Below are 14,176 nucleotides of genomic sequence, written 5' to 3' on the forward strand. Positions count from 1 at the left end.
GCAATTAAAAAAACCCCAAAAAATCCCACCAGAAACCGCATAATTATTGGTGTTTTGTGGGTGCCAGGAGGTTACCATCTTCCTCTCCCTCCCACAGTGCAGGGGACAAAGAACCCGCGCCTGGTATGGCCCTTGGCTGGGGAGCTGCAGAGCTCCCGCTTTTCCGCCGTACGCCTCCCACTGCCATCTCTCCAGGCAGAAAACCAGAGGCATTGGTGATCAAAATCCCTCGCACTAGGACAGGGCTCAAGGGAGCAAAGCAAATGCCAGGTATAGGCAGGGCCCACTGCTTAACTGAAGCCTTCCTTCTGCAAACAGGGGAGCGTGTTGGCACATGCTGCAGGAGGGATATTGCTTTGTCTGATCGCTTTGAAGACTGGGGGGCGGAGGGAGAAGAGAAGAGGCCAGTTAAGTGTGTTTATGTTTGAGAGGAACAAAGGAGAGCGGAGGAGAGGGTGGGGGTGCCTGTGCCAGAGATGTGTCAGAGATCCCATCTTCCTCCTGGGCCAGAACACCAGCCTGGGACCACCGGCGGAGGAGGAAGCGGCGTGCACACAGCCGGGTTTAAAGCAGGGAGAGGAAAGTTAGAGCAGAGAAAAAACTCCCAAGAGACTTGGGATGGTGATAAACATGACACAGGTTAGACACTGGGTTTCCAGCCAGTGAGGTGTGTGATACTGCACAAATATACCACATCAGATAGTACTGCAAGTGCGTATCTTGCTGGGTCCTGGTTTCCCTTGAGGGAGGCTGTGTTAGGGAGCCCTGGAGTACACAAAGTTTTACCAAGTCAAAGAGGAGGAGGCCATCAGCTGCACCCCAGCTCTGCCATCCGTTATGGCAAATGAAACATGGGTCCCTCTGTTTGTAACACTGCTGGGGGGAACTGCCTTCCCGGGGGGTCTCACACAGCCCAGGGCGTTAAGCACTGCCCCTTCTGCCTTGCACTGCACCCCAGCAAATGGCACCCCCCCCAGCACAGGGGATGAATTTAGAGGACTTTGTGAAAGTCACTCACCAGCAACAAAAACCTGAAGTGTTTTTCTGTTCTCTATTTAACGCTGTGCTAACAGTGACGGGAACAGCACCTGCACAAGCCCCTGAGCGCACTGCGGACAGTCAGTTCCCAGCGAGAGTAAGCGCTCGGCCGGGCTGGCTGTTGCCGCACAGCACCAGTCCCTGCGGCAAACCCTGTGAGCACAGGGAGAAGGAAGGTGCCACTGAAGCCACCACCAGAGCTGTTACCTTCTACTTCCCAGAGGCAGTAGCTCTGTTTTGGCAGGTCCCATCTGTAAGTTAAACCATCTTATTCTCAAGCAGAGAGTAAGATAAATGCGGTGAGCTCTTTGTTCTCACTAAAAAGAAGCCTGCATCCAAAGATTGGTTTTATTGCACTGGCTTAATACAGACACCCTGTGCAAGCTCCAAGGCCAGCAAATCTTCTGTTGCAGGTCATCATACAGATGTCTGATTCAACTACACTTAGGCACGGAACAGATGAATGTCCGTGGTTGGACAGAGGTGTGCAACAGCTCCAGCGGCGTGGTATAGACATGGATCTCCTACCTGCGGTTTCCCATCCAAAAAAAGAAGAAAAAAAGACCCTAACAGTCATTCACCAAAGCTTTTTTAGTTTTTTGGGGACGGGAAGTAAGCACATCATACATTAACAGGTACTTCTGAGTTCTCGGTAACCTTTCATGGAAGCAGAGACTGTTCAATATCCACATTGACTCTTTTGATGTTGCAAAATGCTTCTGCAGACCCACCAGTATTTCAGCACATGAATTTTAATACTGCGTGCCTTCCCTACCTACTATTTTTTTAAATTTATTTTTTAAAATGCAGATTAAAAAAAAAGCTAGTGGACAGCCCTACTTGGAGAGAAAAAAAGACAGACTTGAATTAGAAAAACATCCAGATTTAAACAAAGAACTAGGAGACATCTCACATTTTTACTCTTACTTTTTTAGGTGGTTAGGAAACCAGCACTCTTCTCCATACAGCCCAAAATATAACCAAAACCAGTACTAGCTTTGCAACAGGAAACCAAAACTGACACCACTTCTTGCATTCTTGAATGCTAATGCAGAAATGCTAATGATCAGAAGACTTAAGGCATACATATGAGAGCACCTCCATGGTACACGATTTCTGCTTGTAAAAAACTGAAATCTGTCTCTTAACGGCAATGGTAGATAAAAGTTGAAAGAACTGTGTTTGAGAAATGCTTCTTTATTTTTAAATATGAAGGTTTTAAGGGTTCCCTTGCATTCCACATCAGAGTCTGAAATATTTATAGACCGAAACTTCTGCATGGAACATGCATTTCTGCAGAAGATTCGAGACCAACAATTTGTCTTTCAGTCACTGGAGGCTAATTCACATTTCTAAGTGAAATGATTTTTGTTTTAAATTCAGCAAGTGTGTCTCAGACCTCAGAGATGGCAATCTGGAACAATTCCACTGGAGAGAGCAGGGGAAATCAAGAAACTGTCTGTAAAGTCAGACCCACAAGGACTCACAGCAGTGACTATTACTGCACGTGCTGCTTCTGAACCTGCAGCAGATACGGTATTTGAACTTCAGAAACCACAGTGTTTCACCAAAGCACAAAGTGATTAAGACAATAAAATGCTATTATGCCTCCTGAGATCAACGGCTTTCAGCTAAGATCCTAAAGGGATGTTTCATCAAAAGGCACTCGAGTCCATCAATCACTATCTGCTCCTTTTACATGAGTCCCTGGCAGGGCTCCACTCCTACTTTGAGGTTTTATTTTCATCCAGCTGCCCTCTTGTGTCTGCACACAGGCTTACAGGCAAGCTCCATCCCCTATCCAGTGAGGTGGACAGAGCAGGCCCTGAGAAAGACAAATCGTAGCTATCATACTTGTGTCATAACCAACCTCAGAAAACAGCACTGCACTGCCCTTCTCTGGTATCCCGCAAAAAATTCTCCCATCTGCACATTTCTCTGCAAGATCCATCAGCCGCAGTCACAAAATGTGCTGGGTTTCAAGCTCATATATGTACTTAAAAGAGGACAGAATAAAGATGACACAGACACACTGCAGTGTCCATCTTCCCATTTTATTTGTAATCCCCAAAATGATCCAGTGAGGATGGTCAGCTTCCCCTCCAGTCTTGGTTAATGAATGTAAAAGAAACATCAGAAGTCACATCGTACTGGGCCTGACTCTGCAGTTGGAGTCACTGAAATGACAGCTGCAGGACACAGTACGCAGCATTAGCCAATCCAACTTCTACATGCTTAGGATTTTGCAAAATGTTGGATTACTACATCTACAAGTTGTTAAGTCACAACTTTTACTGAGCAAACAAAACCTCTCAAAGCAACATACTCAGTCCTACTAGCATTTCCAGAAGACTGTGGAACACCCACGTGCACTGAGCCAAGTACACCAGGTGCTGTTTTAAATGGGAGAGGGTGGGGGACGAGGGGAGGACTGTGCCTCAAGCCTACCTAGTCCCTCCCAATGCCAGCGGGAGACCACTCCCTACTCCAGATTTCTTACCCAATTGCCACAAAACATGCAACAGTATAGACTATGCATAAAGGTATCTGCTAACAGAGCAACCTCTCCCTGCCCAGAACCCCTATACCCTGCCTATCAGAGTACTTCTGTATGCAGAAAGAGCTCCAGGCACTCAGGTGTGGAGACAGCAGGTCTGGTTCATATGCTGTCTTCACTGATGGAGGTGGTCTCGCAGCACAGCAATTAGTGACAACTCAGGCAAGTCTGAAGTCCTGCCTGTGGAATCATCAGGCAAATGGGGGAAGGACTGCATAGAAAACCCAAGACTTTGCCCTTTCTTCACAAGAAAAGTACACCATATAACAAAGAGGAGGGGAGGGCATTAATTATGCCTAGGAGTTGTTAAAAATAGGGGTATCCTTAACTATTGTGTTTCCAGAACAGGGATGTGATATCTGAGTATCCTACGGAGTCCAAGAGGTGTGGGAAGATGACGGTCCTAGTCAGTTTTCTGTAAGGCCTGGAGATGTTGGTGCGTTTCTGCTGCCTTGTCAGTTCCTAGCCTTTTATAACAGCAATAGGTCTCAGTTTAATGGCTTTCTTGCTGATGCCAGCTGCATGGCAGGTGTTAACCACATCTGTCACATTCTTATAAGACTCTGGTGCCTGGAGGGGGAAGAGAGGAGAAAAAGACAGACAAAACTATAAACAACCCAAAGTCACAGGAAGTTAGATGTAGGCTTTTGATATCCCCTCTTCTATTCACAAAAACAGAATCATACGAATTGAATATGAATTGAAGGTGGAGAAGTAGGTGAGCATACTGAGAATCTGGTCACCTTACATATCTAAGAAATCTATGAGATGCTTAAGCTTTCCAAATAAGCTTTCACCATATTTCAGATAAAATACTAGCTGTTTTGGTTCAGTTTTCCCTATTTTCTCAGATATCCAGTCCACCAGCATGTGAGAATGTCAAGCCTCATTATCTGGCAGGAAGGGACTCCAACTGCCTCCTTACAGATAGCCTTTAAGATTTACCTTCACTGCCCCTTAGTGACAGGAATCAAGAGTTGAACTCTAGATCTTCCCCCTCCAACATTCTCACAAGGAAGCTGCTCTTAAATAGAGATTTTAACGTGGTCAACACGTTTGTACAATACCAACACCCATAACACAGTCCCAAATGATTAACACGCTTCTATGAGCGAGGTTGTGAACAAAAAAAGACATTCTATCATGTTAATGCAGAGGAACTGGAAGTCATAATATTCAAAGTTTTCCAGTCATTCAGACTTCTCTTCTTCTTGAGCAAATATAGGAATTAATCTCAAAAGAGGCAGATCTCTCATACACTGCTTATAATCTACATGACAGCTGCAGCATAAAGTAAGTTTAAAGCTGGGATAACATTCAAGAAGAGAACGCATAGAACATTACTACTTTTGTGGTGGTCACAAAGACTTCTCAGGGTCGAAAGTAATTATCCCTATCACCAGGCAGAAGAGGGAAAAAAACCCCCATATCCCTCAAAACCTGTCAAACAGGCATCTCTCCTTTCAAGTAAGACTTTAGGGACAGGGAAGACTTCACATTATTTTCCAAAAAAATGGATAGCTCCATCAGAAATCGCACAAGCTGTATATTTAGAGTACTCATGATTACTTAGCACTGCAAAAAAAATAATTAAGTCAGGGAGGGTCATTCAGCCAAGGAGCAAGAGCTCTTTTTCCCTCTCAGATAATGAAGTATTAAACTCACTTCTTCCATGACCAGTTTGGGAGAAGCAACACGGATGGCAATGCCCATGTCAGCCAGCTTGTCCAATACATCCTGGAAGTCCAAGTTGCGTCGAGATTTGGCTCGAGACAGTGCACGACCCTAAACAGCAGTTTTGTTAGCTCTATTTAAAAAAGGTTCAGAAAAACAGAACTCTTTCTTATTAAAGAAAAACATTATTACATTATAAGTAAACACAGAATGTCTGACAGCACAGACCACTGTAAGCCCCAAAACAGGAGGTTAATTTAGACTTTAGGTGATGGGCTCCTGCAAAATCACACATCTGGTATGATGGCTAGGAAAGTTCCACGTGTATAACACACTAGTCTGCAAGTGTCTTTTTTTACCCAAACCACTTGTCAGACAGTGTTCAGGAGTCGGAGTTTTACTGGAAGCTATTTCTCTTCCTCAATCACCCTGTCTCACACGGTAAATAACAGAGGAGAAAATACCTTCTTCTAACTACTGAGGAGTTTTACATGGACAGCCTTAGCACAGTTAATCCTTCTTGTTAGCTCAGGGATATCAGAATTTGGTAAAAGGAGCTCATTCTCCACATCTTCATCCTAACATTTGCCTTGTATAAAGCAGCAACCCCTAAATTTTCTGCAGGAGTAGTCAAAACTACTCAGTAAGGGACAAAGAGGACTTCTAGCCTGCAGTTCTCCTGACCTGGGATTAGTGTGAAAAGGATACTTTCTACTTGTGTAAGACCAACAAATGAATCACACCCTGGATGACCCTTGAACAACCTTGTTCTCTGCATGACAGTGCCATTCCAATCCCTTCCTGAAATAACTTTCTGACTTACAGCTCCATGGCAAGTAGTTCCGAAGGTCTCAGTCATGCCTTGCTCTGTGCCAGTAAGAACGTAGCTACAGGTGCCCATAGTCCCGCCGATCAAAACAGGCTGTCCAGTCAGCTGTGGATACAAAGTATTAATTCACAAAAAAAAGCTTAAAAAACTCATTCTTAATAAAAGTCTGAGAGGAACTGTATCTCCAGACAAGGACGTCAGGTTCATATTCCCTCTGAGCATCCCTGCTTGTCTCGGGTACCTGGTATCAAGGATTCTGGAGAACTAACATCACTAAAAGACGCAGACCCAGCAGATCAAAAGACTTGTGTCCAACAGACAGACAAGGCAAATCAAATCACAGAAGCCTGCCCTAGGTATGAAGCACTTCTCTCCCTTCATGATCTTCCAACCATTGTGGGTGTGGAAGAGAAGAGTGAGCTCAGTGTCCCAAATAAGACTTGTCTGTGTTAGGTAACACACAGACAAGCAGAATATTGCCATCCCACTAGGGTTCCAGTGCTGTTAGCTCAAAAAAGGAACTTAAAGCATTTAGATCTCTGTTGGGAACCCTAAAATTGTCTGACTCATCCAGAATTCTCTTCTGTTTTCCTTCACCCACAAGTACACTTACTTGATAATCAACAGCAATAAGAGGATGATGAGGAGGGAAGGCCCTGGTCGATCCCTTTCTGTGCACCAGCAGAGTCCGCTCCTTTCCATCCACTACATGTTGCTCCACTTTGGCAATGTTGTGAGAGACATCATAGATAACATGCATATCAAGGTCATCCGGAGTTGTGTTGAAGACTTTGGCAAAGGCCTAAAAAGACAGCAAATCAGGATGTGAAATACAAGAAGATAACTGCTGTGTTTATGTGGAAGATTTACAATCTTTTTAGAAATTAAAAGGAATGAATTTGTTTGAAAGTGTTTCTTACTGCTAAGTCAGCGACCTATACACTTGGCATGGCAGGTAAGAAACTTTAGTCAAATTCAGCCACAATGGAATTGAATACAACAGTGCTGGGTGCGACAGCATTGGACTGTCCAGGTTGTTTATCTGCCCATTGGCAGCTTTAATGCTGGAATTCAGTCAGATATCAACAAGATAAATTCTTGCAACTCTGAAAAAATGACTTCAGCAGGGTAAAAACAATTATCTTGTATTCTCTCCTTCCAGTTCAAGACATTTTTAAAAATACTGCTTAAGTGGCTCTGCAAGTACAATACAGTGATGTTGAGAGGTTTTAGATGGATTGCCATGACTACAGCTTTGGGTAAATCTCTTCAGAAAACACAGTTTAAGAAGCACAAAAATAAAAAATACATTAAATACTGCAGCTACCTTGTGTTTGATATGTCTGGGATAAAACCGGATACGTGTACCGAAATATTTGCAGAGACAACTCTGCTCCTACCTGTCTAGTTAGAAAAGTCATAGAAGAGCGGTTGACCCATGCATAGTTTCCAGCAGCTGCCATTCCCTTCAAGTAATCCTGTCCCTCTGTGGAGGCAATCCTGGCACACGCCAGCTGGCGATCGTTCACTATGATTTTGTCCCGTTTCATCGCTTTTTCCATAGCCACCAATGCATCTGGGAAATAAACACAGTAAGTCTAAGTGACTTCTTAATTTTGTTTCAATCTGTGAGGTTAACATGGGTGTCTATAATTTATATTCTAAAATTGAACTCATCTGTCTGATGGTCAAACCTATGGCTTCTCCTCAAATGCAAAAGCTAATCTGTAGCAGAATATTATCAATTGCTTGCAAACAGACAACCCCTGTCAAGGCAATTCAGAACAGACTTGGCAATTACACTGTAAGAAACGCTCTTTGGTACTGGAGTTTACTGCAAATGACAAGACCATGCTGAAGAATTTGCTTCGCTCCAGGGACCCACACCAGTCAGATCATACCTGTGGCAACTTGGTGGCCCAGACCCCTGCTGCCGCTGTGAATCATCACGCACACCTGCCCTTTGTGGTCAATGCCCATCTTCCTGGCTGCGTATTCATTGTAAATGTCATCCACAACCTGGATCTCGGCGTAATGATTTCCAGCTCCCAGGGTCCCCAGCTGTCAATCACAACACATCGATCAGACAGTGCTAATAAAGCAGCCTCTGGGAGCACAGGGGGAGGGCTACGGGAATAAGCACAATAGGGTAAATTGCTACAACAAGGTTTTGGTTTTAGAAGAGGTTTTCCAGGAAAAAAACCCAAACATATAAACTGAAAGGAAGTAGAACACAGTAGCATCATCACTGTCCTCTTTGTTCAGATTTATAATTGTTTTTACTGTTGGAATAAAACTGCAATTAAACAAAAGGATCAGGATCTACAGACTGTGCTGCCATTTTTTTCCAACTTACTTAGGCCTAGTTGAAAGACAGGAGGAGTACAGAGTATTGAGAATTCATCTTCAATTTGTATAGGCAAGGCAGACATATAGTCTTATACCTGGCTGCAACTTCCACAATGAAGTTACAACATCCTGTTAATTAGGTACTTACAACCTTCGAGTAGATTAAAGCAAGATATTCCGTTTCCAAGTCCAAATTTTTTCAGCTCCATAACAGATGATCACTTATTTGCAAGGTGAATGTGAAAATCAAGGATGTAAGACTATTTTGAGGTTAAAATGCTATAATCATGCAGCACCACAATTCATAAAACTCAAGAAGTCATACAAAAGAAAGCTTTGCAAATGGAATTAGTATAGCCATCTCAAAAGTGTCCCACACAAAGCAATGAGATACTATGTATAGAAATTAAATCCAGCCTTTGAACTGCAATTCAGAGTTACAAGCTAGTTCCATTTATTATGATATCCTTCCTTGCCTTGCTATTAACTTGCTGAGCAAACAAGGAGAAAAGTTGCAGATTAAATTGCCTGTCTCTTAGAAACAAAACTACACCTGGGTGGGGAAATGCCACCAAACATGAATTCCAGTACTGGGTGTTAACTGCTGAAAAACTGATGGCCCCATGGACCTTGGGTATGCCCAGTATCACTCCCTCTGTTACAGTTCTGTCAAGAATTATTCAGAAACGGCCCCACCACCTTACCTTTCCCCTGCCCAGAAATGCTAGGCAGAGTTTCAAGAAAAGACACAAAATTAGAGAACTACTCAGTAACCTTTACATTTGAACCCTGGGAGCACTCACAGTCCTCCTGAAATGTAACATTACCTGAGGCAGGCCCCTCTTCTTTGCTCTTGAGGAGACCTTGTTGGGATCAGCCTGCAGCATTCTTCCATATTCCTCACAGTGCTCCTTGTCCTCTGCCCAGGCATAGCCTTCCCGGAGAGACCAGTCCACACCCATCTCCAGTGCCTCTTCCAAATCCCTGCAATTATCAAACACCTACATAAGGCAGTTATCCTTGGATATACTCAAAACTCCCCTGGATATATCCCTGAGCAACCTGATGTAACTTTGTTGTTAGACCTACCTTCGGAGTTATCCAACTCCTTGCATGAAGAAGGGCTGAGATGACCTCAAGTGATCCCATCCAACCTAAATTATTCTATGATTTTACAATCAGCCCCCAACTTCCCTAACAAGAAGTCCAACTTCTTATTACTTCATGAAAATCAAGCTCTACAAATGTATTAACTTCAGACAGGTCATTACTTTTTCTTTTTTCTTGAGTGGGGAGTATCCTTATTTTCTCTCTCATCCCTTTCAAAAAAATACCTTCATGTTCATGGAGGTTGTCTGTCAGAAGAAATTAGAACCTTTCAAGAACTTTTAGTTATATCAGGGTTTTAAATGGGGGAAGAAACAGCTGACTTTGTGCACTGATGATTATGCCAGTCCTCCTGGTGAAGCATATATGCAGGAAGAATGGAAAGAGTTTTAGAATTACTTTTTCTTTCTTGAAGTCTCCCACTGATGAATCTTTCATCAAAATAAACACCAGAGGTGTCCTCTCTAGTGATGTGCACACAAAGTCATCCTCTTACTTGGCATTCATGGGGATGACACCTTTGGAGCCAACACCAACAGGAATGTGGTCAAACATAGCCTGGGCGAGCTGCTCCTTCACAGGCTGCACATCGCTTTCATCCAAATTTGTACGTAGTAAGCGGACACCACAGTTGATGTCAAATCCGACACCACCTAGAAGTGTAGAAAAGGCTATGGAGTTAACAAAGCAAGCATGCTGATGCTGAGCACTTGCTGAATATTCACCTTAAATCAGTATCCCTGCTGACAGGGAGTATATACCGAATGCTGTGATCTTACACCTTCTTTCTGACACAATACTGGGAAAAAGCAGAACTGCATGAAGCTTCATTTTAATAGATTTACATGAAGCCCCAGATTTCAAGACAGCCAACAATGTAGCCTTGCAGAGAAAAACTTGAAAACTCTTAAAAAAACCTCAGTTTTTCAGTCTTGCGCATATGCTCTACAGATATAGCTGTACAATTGCACACAGAGCTCTCTGTTTACAAAGTTGCTCTAGCAAGTAGACAATAAGAAGTAGGAACAACTATAAAATATACTGTCCACAGAAAGCAGAGAGGATGTTCCTGTTCTTCTGCCTAAAGTCAGAAGAAAAGTGACAGATCTTAGTATGGCTCCCTGATGTAATATGTTCTTGAAAGCAAGTCCCTGAAAGCAAGTTCTTTTTGAGTCTTCACTGGAATAAATAATAACTAGTTTTAATAAGTGATAAATACTTACAACGAATATTAAACTTCAGTGCTTACTGTTTTGCTTAACTCTTACCATTTAATAAAAATAAATACTGCAGTGCAAGGCCTAATGTGAAAGATCAATCATGCCACCTTTAGCATGAAGGTTCTGCTATTAACTAGTGTCCGGGGGGCATACCAGACTAAGAGATCTTGGGTTTGAGTCAATCAGGAACACTGGAACTGCCTGACGCAAACCTGAAATGTGAGTATCATGTTTCATGACAACCACAAAAGCATCTCCAGATAATCAGTAATTAAAGATCCATGTGTTTATTAAAAAGATAGACATGTTTTAAGGTCACATTTTTATTAAAGTGTAGAAATATTCTCAAAAGATGTTTTCAAACATTGCTCAAAGAAAATAGTTCTTTACCAACCTGGTGAAACCCAAGTTCAAAGTCTTGTGCTCTCCCTTCAAAACTCAGGGATATCATGAGCCCAAGCCAAAAATACAAGGGCAATTCTCTCTGTACTGTTTAGATATTTTCAGTGTAACCACCTGCTCCATAGAGAATAAATATTCTGAGTGCAAGAATTAAGCACCTTTTAACTCCCTATAATTCACATATTTTTTGCTTTGGTTCTGTATATAAAGTAAAGACCTGCCATTTCAAAAAGTATTTTTATGCCATCCCAGATATTTCTCAGCGCAGGTTAAGTCAGTCATCCTTACCTGGTGAAACCACTGCTTCAGGATCATTCATATCAAAGGCAGCCATGTTGCCAATGGCAAACCCATAGCCAGAATGGACATCTGGAAGGCCTATTGATCTCTGAAAGAGAATGAAGGGAATTTTAAAGTTTTATGAAACTCTACGCTGCACAGAGTCACCTTGGTTATGCTTTGCCTTCTGGCAGTGGTTGTCACATTTGCAAACAAATACACCAAAAAGAGCATGGATGTTCAGATGTAGATGGAATAAACACATCAATTCAGGCAAGTATCTAAACTCCTGCAGTTACAGGACAGACAGTCAGAGAAAGTAGAGAGCAGATCTCACTCTGAAGCAAACACCCAGTGGCTAGTCAGCTGAGAAGCCCTCTTGGCTCTGTTGACCAGATCTAAAGAAAACTTAGGAGGAGCTTAAGCATCTAAATGTCGGAATTGTGATCTCAAAGTGAATTCTAACCTAGCTTTTTCTTGGGAGTCGAGTCCTTGCATTCAAAACTTAGGCAAGCAATAGCTTACGAGTAGCATAAAGCAGAGACATAAGAGTGAAGATGAATTTGCCTTTACCAAGTTCCATCTAGAGACATCTGCAATATTTAAATACTGTAAATGTAACAAGGGAAGAGTTCAGTGCTATGGAACGGAATCATAAAACAGTCAGCATTTTCTTTTCTTAGCTGTGTCATTCGAACACTGACCAAAGGCTGCACCCTATAGGCAGGAAAAAGTTATCCTTTTAAGATGATATCCTAATAGGATAGGACAAAATAGGAGCTGTGTCATTTTAATTTATAAAAGAATTATTTCTATTGAACTTTTTCATATTACTACTAATTAAAGAAAGTAAGAGCATGCTTCTACACAGCTCTACAAGTCCAAGTATACCTAGCCTGGCAAGTTTAGATTAGAACACCACAAACAGCACTCCACAATCTATTTAAGCAAACAAACAAACAAAAAACCACAAACACCCAGAAAGCTGCCAGAAACTGGAACTTTTCAATGTGTGTTAAACTGCTATCATACATTAAAAAGAACAGTACTTTTCAGTGGGATTATGTGCTGCTTCTGCCTCCCTTTGCCATCACCAAGAAATCTCTTGGTTTGGAAATAAAAAAATGAAGATTTGAATAGACAGATGATCATAACATCTCTCCTATCAACTACCAGCCAAAATTCCCATTTTAACAGGTTGTTACCATTGCACCTTACTCCCTTTTTTGGTTATCACTAAGGCATTTTAACGGTGTGATGGTCTGCCTTTTACTGCGGCCAGAAAAACAATTTTGCCAAGTCACCAAAAGAAACAATTAAAAGAAGAAAATTCCGTTAATTGTTACTTATTAATATATGCAATACTGAACGTGAAAAAGATCATTTCCATATCGTACTTAGTGCTTCTTGGAAAGTCACATAGCCTAGTATTCTCCTCCTGCATCACCATATCTGATGTTTCGCTTCCAAAAATGCATGTGGCAAGGGAAAGGAGTGCTGAGTGTATAGGAAGGCTCACCATCAACATTAGGGCAGCAACAATACTACAGACAACAATATCGCCTCCTGCTCTCTCCTCACTTCTCCACGCATTCTGGGTCAGCAGAGCAACTCAAAACCAACAAACAATACAAGCAGTGGGGGAAAGGTGGCTCAAGGAAACTGAAAGAGCATAAAGCAATGCTAAAAAAGCTTTATGTCAAAAGGCAGTCAATGAAGTAAGTGGATACTTCCCTTTCTGACAACTTAGTTTTACAGCCTGCCCTTGCAAGTGCTCCTTACTACAGACAGAGGTTCCTAACACACAGACTGTCTTAAAAAGAACTTTGGTCCATACCCCTTCTCACAATGGAGTTCCCATTTGGAAGGCAATAAACCTTGGCAAATAGCAACGGAAAAAGAGCAGATTTTCACAGCAGTTACTCACGTGAACAATGCCGGGTAGTGCGGCCACATTCCCAATCTGTTTCATAGCAGGCAAAAAGCCACCTGCACCTGAAAAGGAGAGAGACAAAAAAAAAAGTAAGTAATTTGATAATTTACCATGGTAACCACAATGAAGCACTTTTTGTCTAAAGAGGTGGCTCAAAACACTGGCAAATCAGAGATCAGCCACCAACAAGTATTCTAATCTGGTATAAAGCGCCTAGCATTATGCACAACCTGCAGTTTCATTAAATGAGGTATTATGCCAAAGTCCTCCTTCTGCTGTGTTAGTACCAATGCAGACCGATCTGTGCTAACAACAGAGGTCTGTTACCACCAGCCCAGCTGTAAAACCTGGATCCAGCCCTGTGCTCCAGGCCCACACGGAACAGACAGGCCTAAACTACAGCCCCCATCAAAGTAAAGGTTGAGAGCAAGCATTGAGGGAACGCTCCGGAGCACAGAGGGGCAGCCGGCACTGATCTGGGTACGGGACACGCTACAGCTGGAGGTGACAGCTCTGTGCTGCTCACCAGGCCGCAGCGCAAGGCGAGAAAACTCAACTCCTGCTTGCTGCCTCTCCAGAAGACACGCACCGGGCCTGTCCCCGCGGCCTCTGCTCCACCCTGCTCCCTTCAGGGCCCACGGACAGCGTGCTCCGAACCCAGGCCCTCAGTGAGGGTTTCCAGGCCACGGCAAGGAGCGTGTGAGGGACAGCCCCCGGGTCGGAGGGCCCCCACCCCGCTCCCCTCCGCCGGACGCACCTCCGCCGCGGCAGGCGTTGCGCAGCTCCTC

The 14,176-nt window shown here is 43.1% G+C and overlaps 1 protein-coding gene across 1 annotated transcript; it reads right to left on the minus strand.

Moving 5' to 3' along the window:
* Window positions 1-3,609: 3,609 nt before the first annotated feature.
* Window positions 3,610-14,173, minus strand: RTCB (RNA 2',3'-cyclic phosphate and 5'-OH ligase; the record flags this gene model as incomplete). Its single annotated transcript, XM_009706252.1, has 11 exons — window positions 3,610-4,165; window positions 5,261-5,380; window positions 6,093-6,203; window positions 6,712-6,900; window positions 7,499-7,674; window positions 8,000-8,159; window positions 9,275-9,431; window positions 10,051-10,207; window positions 11,465-11,564; window positions 13,383-13,450; window positions 14,146-14,173. Coding segments are annotated over 11 exons (1,374 nt in total), but the record flags the coding sequence as incomplete, so codon positions are not given.
* Window positions 14,174-14,176: the final 3 nt, after the last annotated feature.

Source organism: Cariama cristata, unplaced genomic scaffold (genome assembly GCF_000690535.1).
Source record: "Cariama cristata isolate BGI_N322 unplaced genomic scaffold, ASM69053v1 scaffold13050, whole genome shotgun sequence".
NCBI lineage: Eukaryota > Metazoa > Chordata > Aves > Cariamiformes > Cariamidae > Cariama > Cariama cristata.